The 22,500-nt window shown below is 34.2% G+C and overlaps 2 protein-coding genes across 8 annotated transcripts in view; both read right to left on the bottom strand.

The window, feature by feature from the left end:
• Positions 1 to 22,500, bottom strand: part of LOC145291542 (uncharacterized) — a 459,128-nt gene that overhangs the window by 332,206 nt on the left and 104,422 nt on the right. The gene's annotated exons all lie outside the window — the stretch shown is intronic.
• The window catches only part of LOC145291541 (uncharacterized), a 6,429-nt gene continuing 1,239 nt past the window's right edge, over positions 17,311 to 22,500 (bottom strand). The window contains exons 1-4 of the mRNA XM_080137546.1: positions 22,396 to 22,500; positions 21,800 to 22,284; positions 20,043 to 21,529; positions 17,311 to 19,906 (exon numbers count right to left, since the gene is read on the bottom strand). The exon at positions 22,396 to 22,500 is cut by the window's right edge and continues 1,239 nt beyond it. Coding sequence (XP_079993672.1) covers positions 19,537 to 19,906; positions 20,043 to 21,529; positions 21,800 to 22,270 — 2,328 coding nt within the window. The 5' untranslated portion in view covers positions 22,271 to 22,284; positions 22,396 to 22,500 and the 3' untranslated portion in view covers positions 17,311 to 19,536. The remainder of the gene's footprint in view (positions 19,907 to 20,042; positions 21,530 to 21,799; positions 22,285 to 22,395) is intronic.

Below are 22,500 nucleotides of genomic sequence, written 5' to 3' on the forward strand. Positions count from 1 at the left end.
TGTACAAAACGGCCAAATTTAGGGTGAAGAGTCATAAAAAAAAAAAAACGATGTTAAACTTCTTTAAATAATCGGAAAACAAAAAAACTGCCCAGCGTCGCTCGTGTAGTAAAAGAAAAAAAAAAAATTTGGGTTGGTAGGTAGGATCGAACCTGGAACCTTAAGGCGAAGGTGGAAAAAAATCCTGACATTTAACCCACTTACCCATGACGGCAGAGTAACAGAAAAGCGATTTAATTTAACGATTAAAACTTAAATGCGCGATTTTAATGATAATGAGGTCAAACATATCCCGCAGTCAGTTTTCGCTGCGAGGCTGTTTTTTTTTTGTTCTTTCTTTTCCCCAATTTGACTGTTTGTTTTCCCAAGATGTTGTGGGGGGGGGGGGGACCCCAGCTCCCTATAAAAAGGGGAGTGTCCCAATGAATAGCAATTGTCTGATATAAGAGGTCCCCCCCCCACGCATTGATCAAACTTTATTGCTTTTCTGGACGTCCCGGCCACGAGTGCCGGGGAAACTGCTGATACGGATTCAGTTCTGCTTTTTTATAAGAAAAGCGAAACAAAGACGCAGCGACTGAAAAAAACGTTGCCGCAGTGATTGAAAAAAATCGCGAAAATAGCAAAAGTAAAAGTCAGGCAAATTAAAGATAGACGCGACCTCCGTTCGTAACTCGTATATATTATGATTTAGACAGTATATAAAAAGTTTTAAGAATGAGTGAGCACGCTGAGTGCCCCCCCAAAAAAAAAGCCTTTGCCGGACATACACAAAAAGTGCACACACAAACACACACATTTTCGCTTTTATATATATACTAGCGAGGGGTACCCGGCGTTGCCCGGATGTTTGAAGGTGTGTGTGAAAACTCCGGGGGTGGGGGGTTAAAAAAAAAAGTAAGTATGAGGATCGAACCCGAACCCTTGAGGCAAAGTTGTAAATTAAAGTGTGAAAAAAAAAAAAAACGTGCGACGTTAACTATTGCCCCAATGCGACATGCTAACGGAAACACATTTGAATTTATTTAATTACTTGGATTTAGCAGGTGGCCCTTTTAATGAGTTAATGAGGTCAAGTTTGACTGCGGGATTTCATTTACTGCTCCACGCTTTTTTTTCTCCCCCAAGATGTTATAGGAAAAAGACTAACTCACATGCGGCGAGTGACAAATGTTGAATATTTATCTTCCCAAAATCGAGCAAATTAAATAGACAGGCGAGCTTAGTTGTTAACTGTGAGATATTACGATTTATATGTGATATAAAAAGTTTAAATAAAAAAAGAAGCCTTTAGTAGACACACAGAAAAAGTGAACACACATACATACATAGATTTTCGCTTTTTTATATATATATATATATATATATATATATATATATATATATATATATATATATAAAATCTTTCTAAAATTATATAAATGCAACTTTGTCTGTGTATGCGTGTGAGTTCATTCCTTATAGACTCCAAAACAGCTGAACAGATTTTCTTTACAATTTACAGAACTTTAGTGTATAGGTCTGGAAATGATCTTAGTTAGGTTTTGTCTCAGAATACTGATAATCGAAACCATTATTTTAATTCATCTATCATCAGTAAAGCCATTTTTCCATGTTGTCACTTAGCAACAATGATAGAACAACGGGCCGTGAAAATTCTACTGTGGGTAAGTTGATAGTGTTTTTTTGTCTGTTTTTTGTATGATGTGGTCTGTAGGTTCAAACTCCACAGGTAAATTTCTTGATTTTCTTTTTCATTAACTGTAAAGAATTTTATAAGACTTGAATATTTATGGGTTTTTTTTTTTGTTGTTGCATGACGTGGTCTGTAAGTTCAAACCTCGCATGTAAATTTCTTAATGTTTTTTTTTCCGTTAACTGGAAAGAAGTTTATATATATATATATATATATATATATATATATATATATATATATATATATATATATATATATATATATATATATATTTCTCCTAAGTTTTGGTTTCGGTTTCAATTCAACCTGATCCACCCAAGTCATATAGATATATTTATTTTGCTTTATTTTTAAAATCCCACTTTCTAATATAAAAGAATCGATAGAAAGTTTTGCTATAATAATATAGGAAAACTGCATAAATTAAAATCTCATTTAAGCGAATTTTGCGGTCGAGTTACGCTGGGCGTCCCAACTAGTATGTATATGTATATATATATATATATATATATATATATATATATATATATATATATATATAATATAAAGCTGTGGGGGGGGGGGTCTGGTCACGAATAAGCTCCTATATGGTTGACTATTTTAGAAAACTGATTACATATAATGATAGAAGATGTATCGAGACACAGGAATGGGTATGTTTGATCTGGCAGAACGGTGGTTCATTAAAATTGTGGGATCTGCGTACGCGCATGGTCCACAAAGTATGGAAATAAAAAATTTTAAAAAAAACGTTTACAAGTGTTTTTGATATAGATGTACATAATAATACTTTGATAAGTATGTTTTAACTGAAATAGGGATGGTATAATAAAATTGTGGGGTCTGCGTTCGCGCCTGGCCTCCATAGAATGGAAATAGGTACAAACTTTAATAAAGACTTTTCATATCTATCTGCGTAAGTATACTTTGATAATTATGTTTCAGTTTGAAGAAATATGGTATAATAAAATTATGGGGTGTTCATTCGTGCCTGACCTCTATAGAATGGAAATATGTCACAAAGTTTAACAAGGTTTTTTAATATAGATCCACAGAATATTGTGATAAGTGTTTCAGTGTGAACAGGTATGGTATAATAAATTATGGGGTTTATCTATTTTATTTTTACTTTCATCATATTTTGCTTTGGTTTTGATACCCCCAAATTCGAAGCTATCGCTTTACAACCCTTCCTTTTCATAACCTATCATACTTTCATAAATCAGAGTCCATTTTCTGTAGGCTGTTTTTGAACCCAGTCAGACGGCTACTTTTGCTAGTATATATATATATATATATATATATATATATATATATATATATATATATATAGTAATTTATAAAATATGTATGCCGATTAAGCTACACTGAATATTCAGCGTTTCATCCACTCTAGGACTCCTCAGGCTTATGTGCGAATTCTGTGGTTTATCGTTTTTATATGCTCCTCTCCTATTGAGATTTTAGTTAGCCAATCAGCTTTCTAGTATCCACCGCGCCCCTTCCTATCAGCCAATGGGCATGCATTTTATCGACAAAGGATCTGTTTTAAAACTAGGTTAATGTTTTTTTTTATTGTTAGTTTATATATAAATATATATATATATGTGCACATACATATATGCACATATATATACATATATATATATATACATACATATATGTGTGATCGTTTATGTATATTCATGTTTATTTAATTTATTTATTTGTTTATTTTCTATTGTTTTTGTTAGTTTTAAAACTATTTTGTATCGCTATCCTAGAGTAAGTTTTATTTTGTGAACACAGTTATTTGCTATTTCTCTTCTACAGTTTAATAGATGTTGGGGTTTTTTAAAGTACAGGATAGCAAATTTTTCATGAAGGCATATTCTACATGGGTCGTCTAGGTCCTTACACGTGGTAGCTTCTCTTATTATTTTCCATTCGACTACCGGGGAATGTCCGCTTTCTTTGTATTTCCGCACATAAATCTGAAGAGTCCTAGGGTGGATGAAACGCGGAATATTCAGTGTAGCTTAACCGCCATATATATTTTATTATGATGCATATGATTAAAAAATATTTATTTTTAATTTTATGACCTGAATTATGATGTAGATGATTAAAAAAATATTTATTTTTAATTTTATGACCTGAATTATGAGGTAGATGATTAAAAAATATTTATTTTTAATTTTATGACCTGAATTATGATGTATATGATTAAAAAATATTTATTGTTAATTTTATGACCTAAATTATGATGTAGATGATTAATATTTATTGTTAATTTTAGTTAGTTTAAATGGTAATGATACTATGATTGTCTTATGAAATTATGAAGTTCAATAGTTAAACTACCACTGAGAATTTTTGCCTTTCATAAACTTACCTTGATTATTATAAATCTGACAATTCTGGATAACACATGCCATAATAGTATTGATAAGAAGAGACTGAGACTAGCAAGAACATGTGGGAGAGAGGCTGCAGAGAAGGATAAAGATCGAGGGGCCAAATAAATTCCAAATATGCTGAAAAATATCTGAGTAACAAAGACTGCTCTCTTTTTTATAGCAAAAACGTTTTCACGGATAAGAATGATTATATTTTTGCTATTTACTTGCTTCCCCACGAGGGCAGAGTTAAACACAAGTCAGTTTTTAAGGTGGCGAAAATTCAACTCCCTAAAAACGGATACTCTGGATTGGGACAAAAATTTTAAATTGCCTCAGTCTAGAAGGATTTCTCCTCCACTAATCTAAAACAGAAAAGACGACGTGTAGTATCAGAACAGATATTACACTTTGCTCCCAGCTGAAAAGCCATAAGTTTCCTTAAGTTTGGATAACATGAAGTAAAAATTTGCAATTGGTAAGAGATAAACTCACAGTATTTTGGATGCAAACTACTAGCGTACTTGCAAAGGGCCACATGCAGCCCATGGGCCACATGTTTGCCATGGCTGTTGTAAGATACCTCCCACTTGAGTTTAAGGCATGAAAATAAAACCAGGCCTTATAAATACAACACAAAATATAAACAGAGTAAAAATTCATTCTCAGAAGGAATGGACAGAGACAGCAACATCTATATAGAGAGTGCGTAATTTAGGGACAGAATTATGCATTCTCTTTTGGAATTTTTGAGATAAAGATTGAATCATGTATACACAAAAATGATTCTTTGAAAATGATAATAATCGCTTTTTAACCGAAAAAAAAAAAAGTTTATTTTTTATAATTTTATTGAATAAAGTTTCCTTCAGCTTTACTGTGAGACATGACTCATGCTATAGAACAGATGTTCATATTGGACATTAATCTATGAAGACTTGTGGGGATTATTTAGTGTTACGAAGGTGCTCATTAATCCTTTTCTCAATTACACTCAACAACTATATAGTAGTCCAAAGGATTGATGTCTGGGGAGCTAAGTGATCAAATGTTAATGTCACGTGATCATGAAAATGACATCTTTCTCTGCTAGATTTAAAACAATTTTAGAAATCCGATTAAGCATTTTTTTTTTTTTTTTTTGCCTTTTCTGGCGTCAAATGATCGTGTTTCATAAAGTACTTGGTAATCTTCGTAAAAGGACATCTACCTGCATTTTTATATAATAAATATCTAAATTATATCATTTTATCTGGGACTCGCATCTGCAACGTGCATGAGGATATATGTTAGCTTCATCCTTATAAAGTTATGTTTTCATATTTGTAGAATTCACTCTTAAACAAATTAATCCATCATTGTAAATTTTAGAACACATCTGCTATGCGTAAAAGGTCATAACGTGGGCTATATTTAGTTTTAGTTTTGTGCAAAAGGGATAAAAAGGAGGCAACTCATCGTTAAAATTCAGATATCTCAGATTTTTGTGAGATATGGATTATAATAAATACTTTCCAAATTTCAGTTTTATATAGTATTTTTAAAAGTTTTTAAGAGACAAATATTTCAGATTTACATTAAATTTGATCCATAGTTATTAAGACATCAATCAAGCAAAATTCTTTGAATTTCATCTTTTTAAGACCCTAAACTTAAGCCTTATATGGAAACATTTTCTAGAACTAAAATCATGTAATGGATTTTGATCAAAATTGGAATAAGGATTCTAGACATAAGGTTTAGTACCATTATATCTTGATTTTAATCTTTGCAAAACGACATAAAAGTGACATAAAGCTGTTCTCTTTGAGAAATTAATTTTACTCCGTCCTGGAACAAGTATTCTTCTTGTACACGTAACGCAAATATTATATCCCTCACATTAAAACGCCGCCAGATGTAAGATAGCAAATTTCCCATTTGGTGCCCAAGTTTGGAACATGAATTCATAAATGCCAGTTCTTCAAATGTTGAAAGCTTTTTTGTTTTTTGTTTTCTATTTTTGTTTCTAAAACTGGAATGTCCTCCCCACCTGAAAGATTGGCATAATGTAATATCTTGCTACTAGTGTTACTCTCCTCATTTCGAAGGAGGCCATTCGGTATACTAAGCTGAGATCAGTAATTACTAGAACCTAATCATTGAAAGAGTTATTATATACATTTCTAACCCATGCCAGAAAAATGGAATTTTTATGGGGATTTTCCAAGAGAGACAGCTTTTAACACCCCCCCCCGCCCCATCTTGAAAGATTAATAGAATCTCACAAGTTATGTTCGAAAAATATCCTGACTAAAAAGCTGTGTTTTTACAGAGGCGAGAATGAACAGGGAAAACACCGTTTCTAAACATTAAATGTATTAAAAAAAAAAAATTAATGCCATAATTTTGGGGTTTTGCATACATAGTAGTGTTGGGGCGATTAATTGGAATCAGAATCGGAAAAATCGGAACATTTTGAGGTATCGGAATTGGTATCAGAATCTTAAAAAATTGTACCTATTTAACAACGCCGAACACGATTCTTTTGTCTTTTGTTTTTAAAAAAAATGTTTCACTGCTGGTAGTAATGTTAAAATAATTAATATTTATCGATTTTAAACAACAAGTAAAACTAAAAATGTATAGATCACCCCCCCCCCCCACAAGTGTATTTTTACATTTGAGAAAATATCTGCGCATTTAGCATGTTTTTATGCTACTCGAGAAAAAAAATAACAACTTTATAGTTGAATATTTAGAGATTAATAAAGAATTGGAATCGATAATTTAGTACGGAATCAGTAAATTGTATCAGAATCAGGAAAAACATTGGAATCGTCCCGTCACTAGTGCATAGGTTCGGAAATGCTTGGTTTTTGTATTATAGGCCACTGAAACAAACACTGATAAATATTCTAACACATACAATGATGCATTGTTATAGATGGGTTTGTGTTTTGTTTTATAATTATTTATAAGATTACAATGCATTTCATATTATATGATTTCAAATAAACATTGCCTTTATTTATTTCTATTTTACTCAGTTCGAGTTTTATCACTCCCCTCCCCTGGTTTTCATTGGTCTTTCCTTGCCACTTACCCTGCTACATCAATTATTCTAAATCTACTAACCCCAGATTTTGATCTATTCTTTCAACGTGACCATACCATCAAAGTCTGCCCTTCTATACACATCTCCTTATGCTGTTAACATTTAATTTTCTTCTGGGGTTATCAGAACTAACCCTGTCTTAAAGACTTGCATTACACATTCATCGTATTATTTCTCTCCAAGCAACACATGTCCTCAACCCTGGCCATGTTTTACTTGCATACATCATCATGCTGAGTACACATATCTGATAGACTTTTCACTTGATCGACAGTGGTTACGCTCTGCTTGTTAATAATGGCAAAACTTCCTTGAACTTACTCCATCCTAATTCTTTCAATCACGCTAGTAGCTGATTTGCAAGTTGATTTTCTACTTGGTCAAGACCAGAAAGAAAGAATTGTGTAGTACCTAACCCTAACCCTAACCTTTTCAGATGTGGGGGGTGAGACTATATTCTACTAAGGCCGTTAGGTGCTGGAGAGTAGGAAATGACAAAGGGTGGGTGACAAATTAAATAGCATTTTTCTTTTTTTAAATAATGGATGGTTAGTCTGACAAAAGAGTCAGGGATGAAATTTAAACTCAGGGTGTGATCAGTGGCCAAATGACCGATAGGTTGAGAACAATGGATTAAGGATCGAACAATTTGCCTGTGGGTATTTTAAGGGGAAGGCTACTGTGAGTCAGGGGAACAATAGGGATGGCAAGGCTGGATTTAACGACACTCAGTGAGTTTTTACGACAATCATGAGTTTTTACGACAATCATGAGTTAGGACTATGACAGTCAGATTTAAGAGTTCAGTCGGACTTTGGTTGGAGACAGATCGTGGTTTGTGCCAGGCCAGAAAATCTTTCTTTTTTTTTTTTTTTTTTTTAAATGGGGGTCACCACTTATCAAGGCCCGAAGGCCACTCAGGGATAAGGGTTATTGTGTGTACAGTAATCAATGAGATAGTATTGTAGTAATCATTAGTATTGGGGGTTTTGATAGAGTGTCTTACTTAAGGGGGCGGTTTGTCAGGAGTTTGTTTATGTTGGACATGAAGACGTCCAAGTTGTAGTCAGGTGGGAAACAGGTAAGCGGCAGAGAGTTCCATTGGCGTGCAGTTCTAAGAAAGAAGCTTTGCTCATGGAATCTACGTTTGGATTTAGGCACAGATAAAGAGTGGGGAAAATTTGGGAGATTGAGATAAACAGATGGCAACAGACGAACCCAGCCTCAACAGAACGTAGATGTGGACCTTAGTATATGGAAACACACACGCAGACTCATGCGACATATATGTGAAGCATCAGAGTCCGTGTTTTTTTTGTTTCCCCGTGTTTATTTTACTTTTATACTCGTGGACCCGTCTGCTCCCCTTGACAGCCGCTAGTGTGAGAGACTACGATGATATGGCCATAAGAAGACAAGACAATAGAAAACAAAGTCACAGCACACAGCATTTGGGGTCGTTAGGCTATCAAGCAGGGTAGCACGTGGTGTCATAGTGGTAGCTATATTTATCAAGGTATGTGCAAAAAGACCTGAAATGGTAAATTTCTTCAAAATACAAAGAATAATGTATTAAAAAAATATGGCGACTTAAAATTATATTTACAAGAAGAAACTTGAATCTTTTTCATTCACACCTGCCACAATTTAACATTGAACATCGCAGCAAGTTTTCCATTCGTTGAAGCACAACCGAAACTCCACATTTAATATGTAAAGCTGTGTGATCATGCCACTTTTATGGTTCACAGATTCCTTAAGTTTGAGCTAACTTTTCTTGTTAGAAAACAATAAACAGTCGTACAGAGCTCAGTTGGATGAATATGGAGAAACATGAACAGAATGATCAAGGCCAGGACCCCCACCACCACGACCACCACATACACACACATACACATGCACACACATACACACACAGCTCAACTAAACATCTACCAATACAACACTCAGCAAAATACGTTGGATGTGAACAAAATTGTCTATGGCCATTGAAAAAAAAAACATTAACAGCAAGAATGTATAGCAATTGCATGCAACGCTACAATCCCTTTTCAACTTGAAATACCACCACCACCACCCATCTTCTCCTTCTTTTACTGCCCCACCTCCTCCCACCTAATCCACTCCTAATTTGGAAATGAAACGTTACTTACTGTTTGCCAATCAGAATGTTCAATTACACAACTTCTTCAAAGTTTGTCTGACATGGTTCAAGGCATTGGCAATTTCCTTCCAAACCGTCTGGACATTTGCCCATGACCAGAGGCAGCTCCCCCACCTCCCATTTCACTTAATATAGTATGTTACAATGCTAAATACATATGTGTGTGTTTACCCCTTATCCTCAAGTGGCTTTTGGGCCTTGATAAGTGGTGATACTCTTGTAAAAAAGAAGAAAAAAAAGAAGAAAACGGCATCAAACAAACAACTCTTTAAAAGCGATGCTTGAGCAAACCTCAAAGCATTAGCTGGCCGTGACATCATCACGTGTTTAAGTACACACTTGCAACACAACATGTACACGTTTGATTTTGCAATTTAATAAAAGTAGATTAGAAGATCATGACTTACTCTGATTGGGTCGCCTGGTTGAAAAAGATGTTGAGACCTGAAACTTGTGAGTCAATGCACTATCACTAATTTGATAGCTGCACTTGTATTTTTTATGCACTTGTAAATTCAGAAGGTAATGATTCAGTTATCTCGGCGATTCTTAAACTTTTCCTTCATCTATGGACCCTTTTGTTGAATACTATTTAATAAATTCTTATTTGATCATAGGAATCCTTTGAGATGAGTAATTTGTTTATTTATTAGCGAACGGTTATTCTCATCTTCATAGTTGTTGTTTCATGATGTTTCGGACAACTATTTCTCTGGCCTTCGTCAGGTGGTTAACGCGACGGGATAGGAATGCTGAGTCTCTTAACTGTATCATCAGTAATTACTGCCTTCCATAGTTGTTGTTGTCTCACTACGTTTTGGCCAACTAATCCTCTGGCCGGCTTTGGGTAGGATTGAAACCTGGAACCATAGATTCAAGGTCCCACGGGCCCCTAAGGGTGATCAAGGTGGGATTTCTTTTGTTCTATAAATCCAAGTTTTTCGTTCGTATCTAGTCTTCCATGATCGGGTCTATATCGAATGTTATCTTATTTTATTATGGGAGCCTTTGAGATGAGCAATTTGTATATTTATTTATTTATGGACTGTTATCCTCATCTTCATAGCATTAAGATAACAGTTTGCAAATAAATAAATAAAAAATGTCTTATTGTATATAATAATACCTGAGGGCAATTTCATTATGACCCTCCAGTTTTTTTAAAAGATAGGATCGTCTGATCACCGAAGATTTCATTGGATATTGCTGTTGCATTAAACATGAATCTTAAACAAAAGTACATTTTGGGTTAGGATCAAAGTGTAACTTCTGTTCTATTTAAAGTTAGTACAATAATATTGTGAGGTTTACATTCGGGACAGATGTTCATAGAATGGAAATATGTCACAAAGTCCTACCAGAGTTTTGGAACCCGACTCCCATAACCAGAGATATCCTGAACATGCATGTCAGTCGGTGTTTATCTCTCAGCACCAAACCCCACAGAGTTCAAGCCATTGTTCAGATGGCTTGTCCCCCATAAACTAAGGTAGGTTTCTTGTTCTCTGTAATTTTATGAGGTTCACCTTCCCAAGTTTTACCTTCTCCTTTGTTAGCTTATTGCTAATCACCTGAGGCGCTCCTATCAGGGAATGCTATCAGAAAAAATAATGAAATATCAAAGTCTTATGTAGAACATGAAAAGAACTGGAATCTTAGGAAGATATCTATTATTCCAGTAATAATATGAGCAACCAAACTTATGAAAAAAAATTTCAAAAATTATATACTTGGTGAACCAAGTGCAAAAGAGATACAAGCAATTGCACTTAAAGGGACCGTTATAATTTTATAAAGAGGCCTACGTTCCAACCTTCCAGAGGTTGAAACCTAATTACAAGAGACGAAACCATACCTATTATTCCTAAGAGAAACTGGTATTGAACCGACCATTTCCCTAGAAGAGTCCGTAATTAAAGATTACTCTAAGTTAACATCCAAATCTGACCCCCAAGATCGCCATAGGTATGGAATATGTGGCTACTCTAGAGATGGCTTTCCATGTGATAAGGAAATCTCCAGAGAAGACCCTAATTTACCCTTTACATGCACTTGCTCACCATTGTGTTTATATTTGCCCTTTATCGGCCCATACAACAGCGCAGTTACTATCTTTAAGAGCATATCTGAGAAAATTGACCACATCCTGTCTGCTCATCCCTCGGCTAACATTCACATTTGCGGTGACTTCAATGTCCATAATGTGGAATGGCTGACCCACTCAAATAAGACTGATGATGAGGGGAGGTTCTGTCATGATTTTGCCATTGCCTATGACCTCACTCAGTGGAGTTACTATCTGTAAGAACATACCTGTGAAAATTGACCACATCCTGTCTGCTCATCCTTCGGCTAACATTCACATCTGTGGAGACGTTAATGCCCACAATGTGAAATGGTTGACCAACTCAAGACAGATGATGATAAGAGGTTTTGTCACAATTTCTTCATTGCTTATGACTTCATTCAGGTTGTTCACAAACCCACCCATATGCCCGACACTGACGGTCAGTATGAAAGTCTCCTAGACCTTTTTCTCACAACTTGCCCTGAGCTATGTTCATCTTCCATTCTCCACTGGAATCTTCCGACTACTCAGTTGTATTAGTTAAGATAAAAACGAAATGTAATAAGTCCTCAGACGTACCTCTCCATCGAACAGTATATCGATACTTTATGGCTGACTGGGATAGCTTCCATACATTTATATCTGAGCTACATCTGCATTCCATGTTTAAAAAGAATGCGTCCTCTATCGTATCATACCTGACGGAATGGTTCATTGTAGGTATAGACCACTTCATACCCTCCAAAAAATTCCAGCAAAAACCTAACAGCCAGCCATGGTTCTCTCCAGAATATGCTGTTGCCATTGCGCACAGAAATCACTTTCATTTTCCAACGTAATAGATGTATCGAGACTAAAGTCGCTTTCGGGACTGCCAGCAACCACTGTAAAAGAGTAATAAAAATGCAAGAAAATTGTATGCTCTGTTCATTAAATCCAAAGTAGCTGAGCAGCTGCTTGGTTCCCACTAGTTTTGGCAAATAGCAAACAGGGTCCTGAACAGAAACGTGTGTTCTATCCCAACCATCATCAATGGACTTCAGGTAATCTCGTCAGTATCAGACAAAGCTAAACACTTTGCCAAGAACTTTGCAGCTAATTCTACCCTATGTGACCAAGGGCATCAACCTCCCCGTATTTCCTCCTGTATCAGAAAACATGTTATGCGACATACAAATATCTGTGCGTGATGTTTCCTAATCTTTATCACTTATCACAAATATCTGTTCGTGATGTTGCCAAGCTAATCAAAAAACTTGATTCCAGTAAAGCAACTGGCCCTGACGGCATTCCTATTATAGTGCTCAAAAAGCTTCAACCAGAACTAGTTCCCATACTTACAAAGCTGTTTAAGCGTTGTCTTAAAGAGAATTTCTTCCCAATACCCTGGAAAACCTCATCAGTATGCTCTGTATTTAAGAATTCAGGTGATCGGTCATCTCCCTCTCAGTACAGACCAATAAGTCTCCTGTACGTCATGAGTAAGTTATTTGAATCTGTGTTAAATAGAGAAGTAATCAACCACCTTTGCAAAAATAACCTCCTTAGTGACATGCAATATGGTTTCCGTTCTGCTAGATCTACAGCAGATGTGCTAACGGTTATATCTTATAGGATTAGTGAATCTCTCGACAAAGGCTTCCTTTCTAGGGCAATTCCTCTTGACATATCAAAGGCCTTTGATAGGGTATGGCATAAAGATCCACTTCACAAGATTTCCAGCTACAGTATAGCTGGAAATGTCTTCTCAATTAAATCATTTCTCTCTGATAGGTTCGTAAGAATAGTGGTTGATGGGCAGAAATTAACGCTGGAGTCCCTCAGGGGTCCATCCTGGGCCCAACTCTCTTCCTGATCTACAGCAATGATCTCTCAAAATACATCCTTAGATTATTCATAGACATTTATGTTGATGACACTACCATCTATGGCAGCACATCAAACGCCATAAATGACCAAGTTCTCTCTGATTCTCTCTTCTCTGATCTTGAACTCGTGGTACAATGGGGAAAGAGGTGGCTGGTTACTTTTAATGCATCTAAAACCAAGCTTCTATCTTTACATCATCAACACTCTGATCCCTATCTGGCATCAATTGAAATGAATGGTTCTTGTCTTGGGGAGGCTCCATTTTTTGACAAGCTTTTGGGTTTGACCTTTACTCCTGATCTGAAATAGAATACGTACATGAAATATGTTGCCAAGGTCGCTGGAAAAATGGTGGGATCCTTCTATCACTCCAGTAGATATCTCACTGCTGATGCAATTCTCTATCTATATAAAAGTCAAGTATGCCCAAGGATGCAGTACTGTTGCCACATCTGGGCAGGAGCTGCTAGAAGCAGCTTATCCTGTCTTGACAGAGTTCAAAATAGACTTCATAGCTTAGTGGGAGATGCCCTTTTCTCTTCCTTGCAATCTCTTTCCCACAGAAGAGGCGTTGCAAGCCTGTCTCTGTTTTATCGTTATTTTCATGGCAAGTACTCGTCTGAGCTCCAATCTATGGTCTCCCCTTGTTAAAGTTTCAAGAAAAACACTCATCTAGCTGAAACCACTGTCAAGAATTTTCCCCACTCTTTATCTGTGCCTAAGCCAAAACGGAGATTCCATGAACAAAGCTTCTTCCTTAGAACTGTATGCCTGTGGAACTCTCTTCGTTTGCTTATTTTCCAGATGACTACAATTTGGTTGTGTTCAAGTCCAACATAAACAAATTCTTGATAAATCGTCCCCTTAAGTAATCCAATTTACCAAATTTCCACTACTAACAATTACTACAATATTGTCCCATTGACGACTGTGCACTCAATAACACTTATCCTCAAGTGGCCCCCAGGCCTTGGTAAGTGGTGACTCCTTTGTAAAAAAAATAAAAATCTCTCAGTTGTTTATGTAAAAGATAGTGAATGAATATCTGGCATCTGGCAGTATGTCTCATCCCAGCTAGAACACAATAATAAACCAATTGAAGAAAATAAAAGGAGAAAATAATAGGTTTGTCGCAATTTTTCAACATCTGTGCTAAGAGGATTAATTATTAATTTTTTGTTAATCTAAATACACTAATTATTAATTTTTTGTTAATGTAAATACACTAATTATTAATTTTTTGTTAATGTAAATACACTAATTATTAAATTTTTGTTAATGTAAATACACTAAAACATCAATTAAGAAAAATCTCTTAAAATTAAATTTGCAGTTTTAGGCATTTTCTCAAATAAAAACAATGAATTTTGATCAGAATTGAAATAAGGATTCTAAACATACGTTTTAATAGCCTTATATCTTGATTTACATTTTTATAAGAGGGCCATAAAAGTTGTGCAAAACTATTCTGTTCAAGGAATTAATTTTACCCATACTGGGACAGGTTTCATGTAGGAAAAAATCGTTATCAAAACAAATATTGATTTATTCACATTTAGTATAATAAATAGATAGCAGCCCCCTTCCTCTTTTTTTTCCACGCATTATTTTTACGAAGATGTCCACGGATGCATAAATAAATGTTTCCATTTATTTATGCAAAGTAAACAAGAAGTTTGCTTTCTGACAACTGGCATGTGAAAACAAAAGCCAATAAAATCTTAACCTACTTCCAATGACAAACTTTGATTGATGACATTTCAAAATGCTGTGGAGTTAATCGCCATTATAACAGTATTATAAAAAAACAATGAGTCATTACAAAGACAATTTTTTATATAGTAAAATTTTTCTTGAATATGTAACTGAACTGTAACTAAAAATGTAACTAAACAATGTATACACCAATTTTAATTCTGGGTTCTACACTTTTTATTAGAATCCTGCAATGTATGTATTTCTGTCGCTAGCCCTCTCACTTTACATTGTTTTAACCATTCTATAACATGTTCTGACAGGTTATATAAGTAGCCAGCAGATACCAAAACAAAGACTGGCAGATGCTTAATTAAAATAAAAATGGCATTCAACTCCATTGTCCATGTTAACAACAGTTTTCCATTTAGAAAGACATCTTTAGCATGTTTGCAAATGTGTAGCCTGCCTATTATATATATATATATATATATATATATATATATATATATATAATATATATATATATATATATATATATATATATATTATTTATTTATAATATTTTCAGTTCACCTGATTCAATCCTATTATCATTCACTATTTTGTTTTATTTCTCATTATTAGAACCTATTATAGTATTACCTAGAGTGGCAGCGGTTGAGAATGAAAGTTAAACTGTGTTATTTTTAATTATTTTACTTAATCTATCTCCCAGGGAGAAGTTGATAAATCTAATCATCCTAAGTGTATGAAAAAAGCAATTATCCCCAGTTTATCAAAAAGAATATCCAGGTTATCAGAAAATGAGAATATATTCAATAAGAATAAGGATTATTATAATGAAATTAGATTAGGATATCAAGGTAAGATTGAATACATAAAGGCGGTGGATAATAAGAATAGTAGAACAAACTACACAATATCATATAACATAATAAAGAAATGTAAAAAATAAAAATAGGTATTAAAATAATGATAAAAAGAATGAAATTAAAAATAATGAAAAAGCATATGATAATAATAATGCAATTAAGAATAAGAGAACACACAAAAAAGTATGGTTTAACCCTCCTTTCAGTGAACATATATAAAATGATATTCATAAAGATTTTTTTTTAAATAATTGATAAGAAACCCCCCCCTCCCCAGAAAATAGATTAAGTAAAATATTAGGTTGGTGCAAAAATAATGCTGGTTTTTGACGTTCAATTCACCATCAAAAAACGACATTATTTTTGCACCAACCTAATAATTAATAAGAACACAGTTAATTCAATTTTTTTTTAACTTTCACCCCTATTATGACCCTTTAACATTTATTGTTTTGGGCTCAAAACAAGTTATTAAGTTAGATCCATGTCCAAGGAACCTATATCTAAAATTTCACGTGTTTAGACCCAAAATTGGCGGAGGAGTTTGGTAGAGTTCTCAAAGGTCAAATCGTTGAACTTTGACCACTTAACAGCCAAATTTCTAGCCGAAAACCGATCACAAAGATTTTCCCCAAATCTCAGTACCCTATATATCAAATTTCGAGTCTGTAGACTTAAAATTGACAGAGTTATTGCATAGGGAAATGTACACAGACACACACACAGACACGTTCACTTTTAAGTTTGTCTCGTGTCCAGGTAACCTACATCTAAAATTTCAAGTGTTTAGATTCAAAATTGACAGAGGAGTTTGGTAGAGTTTGCAAAGGTCAACTATTTCAACTTTGACCTCTTGGCAGCCAGATTTTCGCCCAAAAACTGATTAAAAAGCTTGGTCTATGTCTGAATATACATTATGCAAAATTTTGAATGTTTAAACCAAATATTGGCTGAGTAATTTGGTAGAGACCACAGAGATCAAATTTTTTTTAACTTTGGGCCCAATTTTGACCACTTAACATTTATTGTTTTGGGCTCAAATCAAATATATACCCTCTGTAATGGTAGCTATATTGAGAGGAGAGGATTGCATAACGAAATGCTGATCATGCAGTGATAATGGTTGAAATCGCCCTAAACGCTAGAGCCAAAACTGAAGAGCCAGTGCTTAAAACAATATATTCCGCGTTTCATCCACTCTAGTACTCTAGGTTTATGCGCGAATTTTGTGGTTGTTTGTCGTTTTTATATATACATCTTTTATTGAGATTTTAGTTAGCCAATCAGCTTTCTAGTATCCACAGCGCCCTTCTTATCAGCCAATGAGCATGCAATTATCGGACAAAGGCCTATTTGACCTCTGGTTGACCTGTTCCTTTGTGTGTGCTCTATTTAGCCTGGATATCTAGTTTCTTGATCTGTTTTAAATCTAGGTTAGTGTTTTTTTTATGTTAGTTTGTATATAAATATATATAAATGTACATACATATATGCACATATATATATATATACATACATATATATATATATATACATACATACATATATGCACATATATATATACATATACATATATATATATATATATATACATATATGTGTGATCGTTTATGTATATTCATGTTTATTTTCTGTTTTTGTTAGTTTTAAAACTATTTTGTATCGCTATCCTAGAGTAAATTTTATCTTTTGAACACAGTTGTTTGCTATTTCTCTTCTACAGTTTAATAGATGTTGGGGTTCTTTAAAGTACAGGATAGCAAATTTTTCATGAAGGCATAATCTACATGGGTCGTCTAGGTCCCTACAGGTCAATAGAAGATGCATAAAAACGACAAACAACCACAAAATTCGTACATAAGCCTGAAGAGTCCTAGAGTGGATGAAACGCGGAATATTCAGTGTAGCTTAATCACCATATATATTTTATAACTTAATAACTAGCTCTACCTACCTATTGAGCACTTTTGAAGTAAATACTGAAAGTTTACGCATAAATTTATACTTTTGTATATTAATGTTATGTGAGTAAATTAAGTAGTTATATATAAAAAGATAAAGACAGAAAGAGAGCGAGAGAGAGAGAGAGAGAGACAGAGAGTGTCAAACATATTTATACATATGTATATAATATACATGCAACTTTAGATCAAATAGGAAACCACAAGGATCAACTAGCTGAAACAACTGTCAGTAATTTTCTTCCCTCTTTATCTGTGTCTAAATCAAAACGTAGATTCCATGAACAAAGCTTCTTTCTTAGAAGTGCACGCCTGTGGAACTCTCTTCCGTTTGCCTGTTTCCCACCTGACTACAACTTGGATGTCAAGTCCAACATCAACAAATTCCTGATGAACCGCCCCCTTAAGTAAGACAATCTCCAATACTAACGATTACTACGATACTATCCCATTGATTATTGTACACGCAATAACCCTTATCGCCGAGTGGCTTCCGGGCCTTGATAAATGGTGACTTCCATGTAAAAAAAAAAAAAAAAAATCATCAACTTGTAAACAGTAACAAATTGAATGACTGGGAAGAACACACACACACACACACACACACACACACACACACACACACTTCTCTTTTTGTTTTGTTAAAAAGCTTTACAGAATGTGTGCAACACCTTCTCAAGAACGAAAGAGCAGCAGCAGCAGCAGCCGGGCATTGCTATGCTTGCAAGTTCATCTTCTAAAAGGTAAAGTGTACTTATGTATGCGCTTCGAATGAATCAAGATTATTTGCAATGTGTCATGTGCACCGAGGGCTGATGCATGGGATGTGCGGAAGGAGGGGGAGTGCACATAGCGAACAATAATAACAGTGCCAAACTAACGCATATAGATCAGATTTTAATAATATGGCAGATGAGAGGTGGGCGGGGAGGAAGGATGGGCAAGAAAGTAGACAAGAATTTTTTTTTTCTTCTTCTCCAAGTACAGACATCTGCCTGGCAAATGCTTATTAGTAGAATGGATGCAGGAAAATATGAAATAAGTCATGAAGTTTTTTGTTAAAGGCACGTGTGTGTGTGTGTGTGTGTGTGTGTGTGTGTGTGTGTGTGTGTGTGTGTGTGTGTGAACAAGCTGCATAAGACGTTCAACTAATTCAATACTAAAGGCAAGCTAACCAAAGAGCAACAACTGAAGACACTGTTCACTAGCTGCGACGACTGAGTATATGTATGTGTGCGTATATGCAGTAGGGTAGGTTGATTTTTAACTTTTTTTGGAAAATGTAAAAGACCTAGGTGGAGAAAGTTGCACCCACATGAGGGAAGTACAAATATACAAAAACTAGGTTTCTAACATCAGCCGTTAGATGAGCATTTGATTTTAAAGATCGTCTGTTTTGAAACGGAAAAATCCTTATCTGTGAAAGATTTACATGTGAAATTATTTGGTATTTTGCAGTTTTGATCATAGCAAGGAGTGGGTTTATTTATTTAAATAAACTATATAATAACTGGTATGGTAAATATTAAAAAATTTATAACTGCACCCCCCCATTTTTTTTGGAAATGGCATATTTTACCTTACTGTGTGTTATAATTATAAAAAAATTGTAAAAAGAATTGAATTTTTTGTTGTCAATAAAAAGAAGAAAAGTTTTAATTGTTTGGGGGGAAAAAAATTTAAACAAATCCAAAACATTTCTTACTTCTAGGGAAAAAAGTACAAAAATCAAACTATTTTTGTAACATAATGTCAAAGGTCTCTCTATAAGCCCCTTTTGAAGCAAAAAATGGCCTCATTTCATGGCATAAAATTTTAGCAATAATATGTCTATGTCTTGCTTCAAGTCCATAGACTGAATGGCAGGCTTCTGATGTCAACTTCACAGCCCTTTCAACACTTTGTGAATGAGCAGGCAAATCAGGCAAATCTGGCTTTCTACCACTCATCAAGAATTCGCGAAGTTCATTGTCTGATAAGTCTTCAGTCAAAGCTGGCTCTGACACTCCATTTTGAGAAAGGTCTATCAAATCCGACCAATGTGAAGCATTAAAATTTATATCTGAAATTTTTTTCAGACGCTTTTTCGATGGTTCCCCATTCCTGAAAAAAAAGAAATTATTATATTGAATTCAACAAATAAACACAATTTTTATTTTAATTAAATTTTTTGTTAAAATGAATGTATAAATCAGTGTAAACAATTTGATCAGTTTTATATGAACAAATGTTTACTTACCTTATGGTTAAAATTCTTTTAATAGCTTCTTCTCTCACTTCCAATTCATTAGATTTTATCATTGAGAAAATAATATTTTCAGGCAAAAGGGCAAAAGCGTTGAATTTAAGGTTTTTCAATGCTATTTCTTGAATTTCTGATGGCTGCTTTTTTATTTGCCCAATCATGTTAAAAATATACAGTTGCTGGTTATGAAATTTGTTATCTAATTTAATTTCAAACCAGCAAACTGCATAGACTTGGACAATGAATTTAATCAGATTGTGCATTTTTGTGGTTAATTCTGTTGCATAACTTTTTCGTGTCCATATGCACATTAATCTGATTGCCAGAGTAAGCCATCTTGACTGATTCAATGGTCCGATCCTCCAGGCTGCATACTTAGGATTTACTTTGCCCCTCGAAATTCCTACTGAATATTCTAACAGTAATCTCTGGTCACCAGATAGATCCTTATTTTCTGTTAATTTAGAGTAAATAGTCTCTAAAGGACTACTCACTTGTAAAAAGTTAACTTGGGGCAAATGATGTTGATTGCTGGCACATAATTTTCCAAGTGGGCCTGTAAAAGATGTTGGGCTTTTGCCACTTCCATCAATGGATTTAAATATTGCTCTAAAAGGGAGCTCATTCTGATGGAGGGAACATCCAATTGTGTGTAGTTTCCTTTTGATTTTATCTTCTAAGGAAGAGACTAGTCCTGATTTGCATCCTGTGTTGGTGCTAGTGTTGTCCAAAAGGACAGCCTTTAGTGTTTGAACACTTTCATATTGTTTTAACACTTGGAACACCTCATTTGCCAGAACAGCACCTGTGGCTCCAACAGTGGGGATCACTCTATGAGTAAGGTATTTCCCATTACTTCCGCATCCCATCTCTTTTGTAAAAGTCAAATGATGTTCTTGTCTTTTAGATTTTCTTTGTATTTTGTTCCCTTTATCATCAACAGTTTCTTGGTAAAATAATGTATCTTTGTCGTGTTTCCCATCGACACCAATGCAGATAAGATTGCTAATTTTTTCATTATGCTTTTGATAGGCACTATTTTTTGTTCTTTCTTTTTCCCTATCAATTTTGGATTTGTCCAAAAAAATATTTTTTAAATCAATGTTTGGTTTCAGAAGGCCCACAGCCTGCAGATCTAAAAGAAAAGCATTTGCGAGACTTGCTCCTAAATTGGACGAGACATCACCCCTGATGAGTTCAATTGCATAACGTGGAATTTTTATAAGGCTGTAAATACTCTTGCATTCTCCCTCTGGTTCAAAACTTTCATCTGTTTCATCACTATTTTCTGAAGGAAGAATATTTTGGTCTTGGGATGTTGAAGCAACAGGAGGGGATGAATCAACTTGCTTTTCTCTTGACACAAAAAACTTTTTAGATTTTGCTACTGCTGCTGTATCAACAGGTCCCAGTTGAAAATTGCCTTTGGGTCCAATTTTATTTCTTTGGTCCTTCAAATATTCTCGATCTTCCAGAGGAACCTGAAATATACAATTTGACAAATGTTAATTCTATTCTTCTCTGGTTTTAGAAATAATGCTATTTTACATATACAAAATTGTAAGAAATTTTCTCATTTGGTTAATGTCTATATCATACATATCTTAAATTAAATGAATTTCGATACTTGTAATTAATATGATTACAAGTATCGAAATTCATTTAATTTAAGATATGTATGATATAGACATTAACTTTTTTAAAAATAAAAACAAATAATTGAAAATTAAAATAAATAAAAGTAAACTTACCTTCTTTGTGATAGAACAGGTACACACTATGTGCTTTGCTTGACAATTTTCTTTTCTGCATTTAACATTTTTGTCACTACATCTTGCAAGTGGTAAATCACATGAACACGATGAAATGTCAAATAATTTGTCAAGTTTTTCGACCAGAATATTTTTAGCGACTTTTGATAAGGATTTTCTGTTTATTTGCTTAACTTTTCTAAAGCAAGTATCTTGCACTTTATATATAATCCATTTTTCAGTCAATAGGGGCAAACGGGGATTTACTGCCTTCCAAATATCCACAATTTCATTTGCCATTAATTTCGAAAGAGAAAATGCATTTAGAGTTGGCTGAGATTTCTCCATAAAGTAACTATATTTAATAACTTGACGGAAAGTAGGGGGTTCTGTAGTTTTTAATGGAGAAGGTGGGCCTGCAAATTTTGTAGAATCAGTACTGCGTGTAGAAATACTTCGTTTTCGACTCATTGTTAGAAAAATATCTGCAAAAATATATTAAATGATATTGTAAGAAATAGAAAAAAGAAAATTATTAATTTAAATTAGGAAAAATAGATACATATATATAAAAAAATAATAATGGTTTTACTCACCGAAAACAGTTTAAAAACACAAGTCGATTAATTCACACACAAATAGCCTTGCGTAGAAAAATGTTATTTTTAATTAAAAAAACCTGTCAAATAGCACAAAGATAT

The sequence above is a fragment of the Euprymna scolopes genome, chromosome 12 (assembly GCF_053919585.1).
Source record: "Euprymna scolopes isolate OS-2025 chromosome 12, ASM5391958v1, whole genome shotgun sequence".
Lineage (NCBI taxonomy): Eukaryota > Metazoa > Mollusca > Cephalopoda > Sepiida > Sepiolidae > Euprymna > Euprymna scolopes.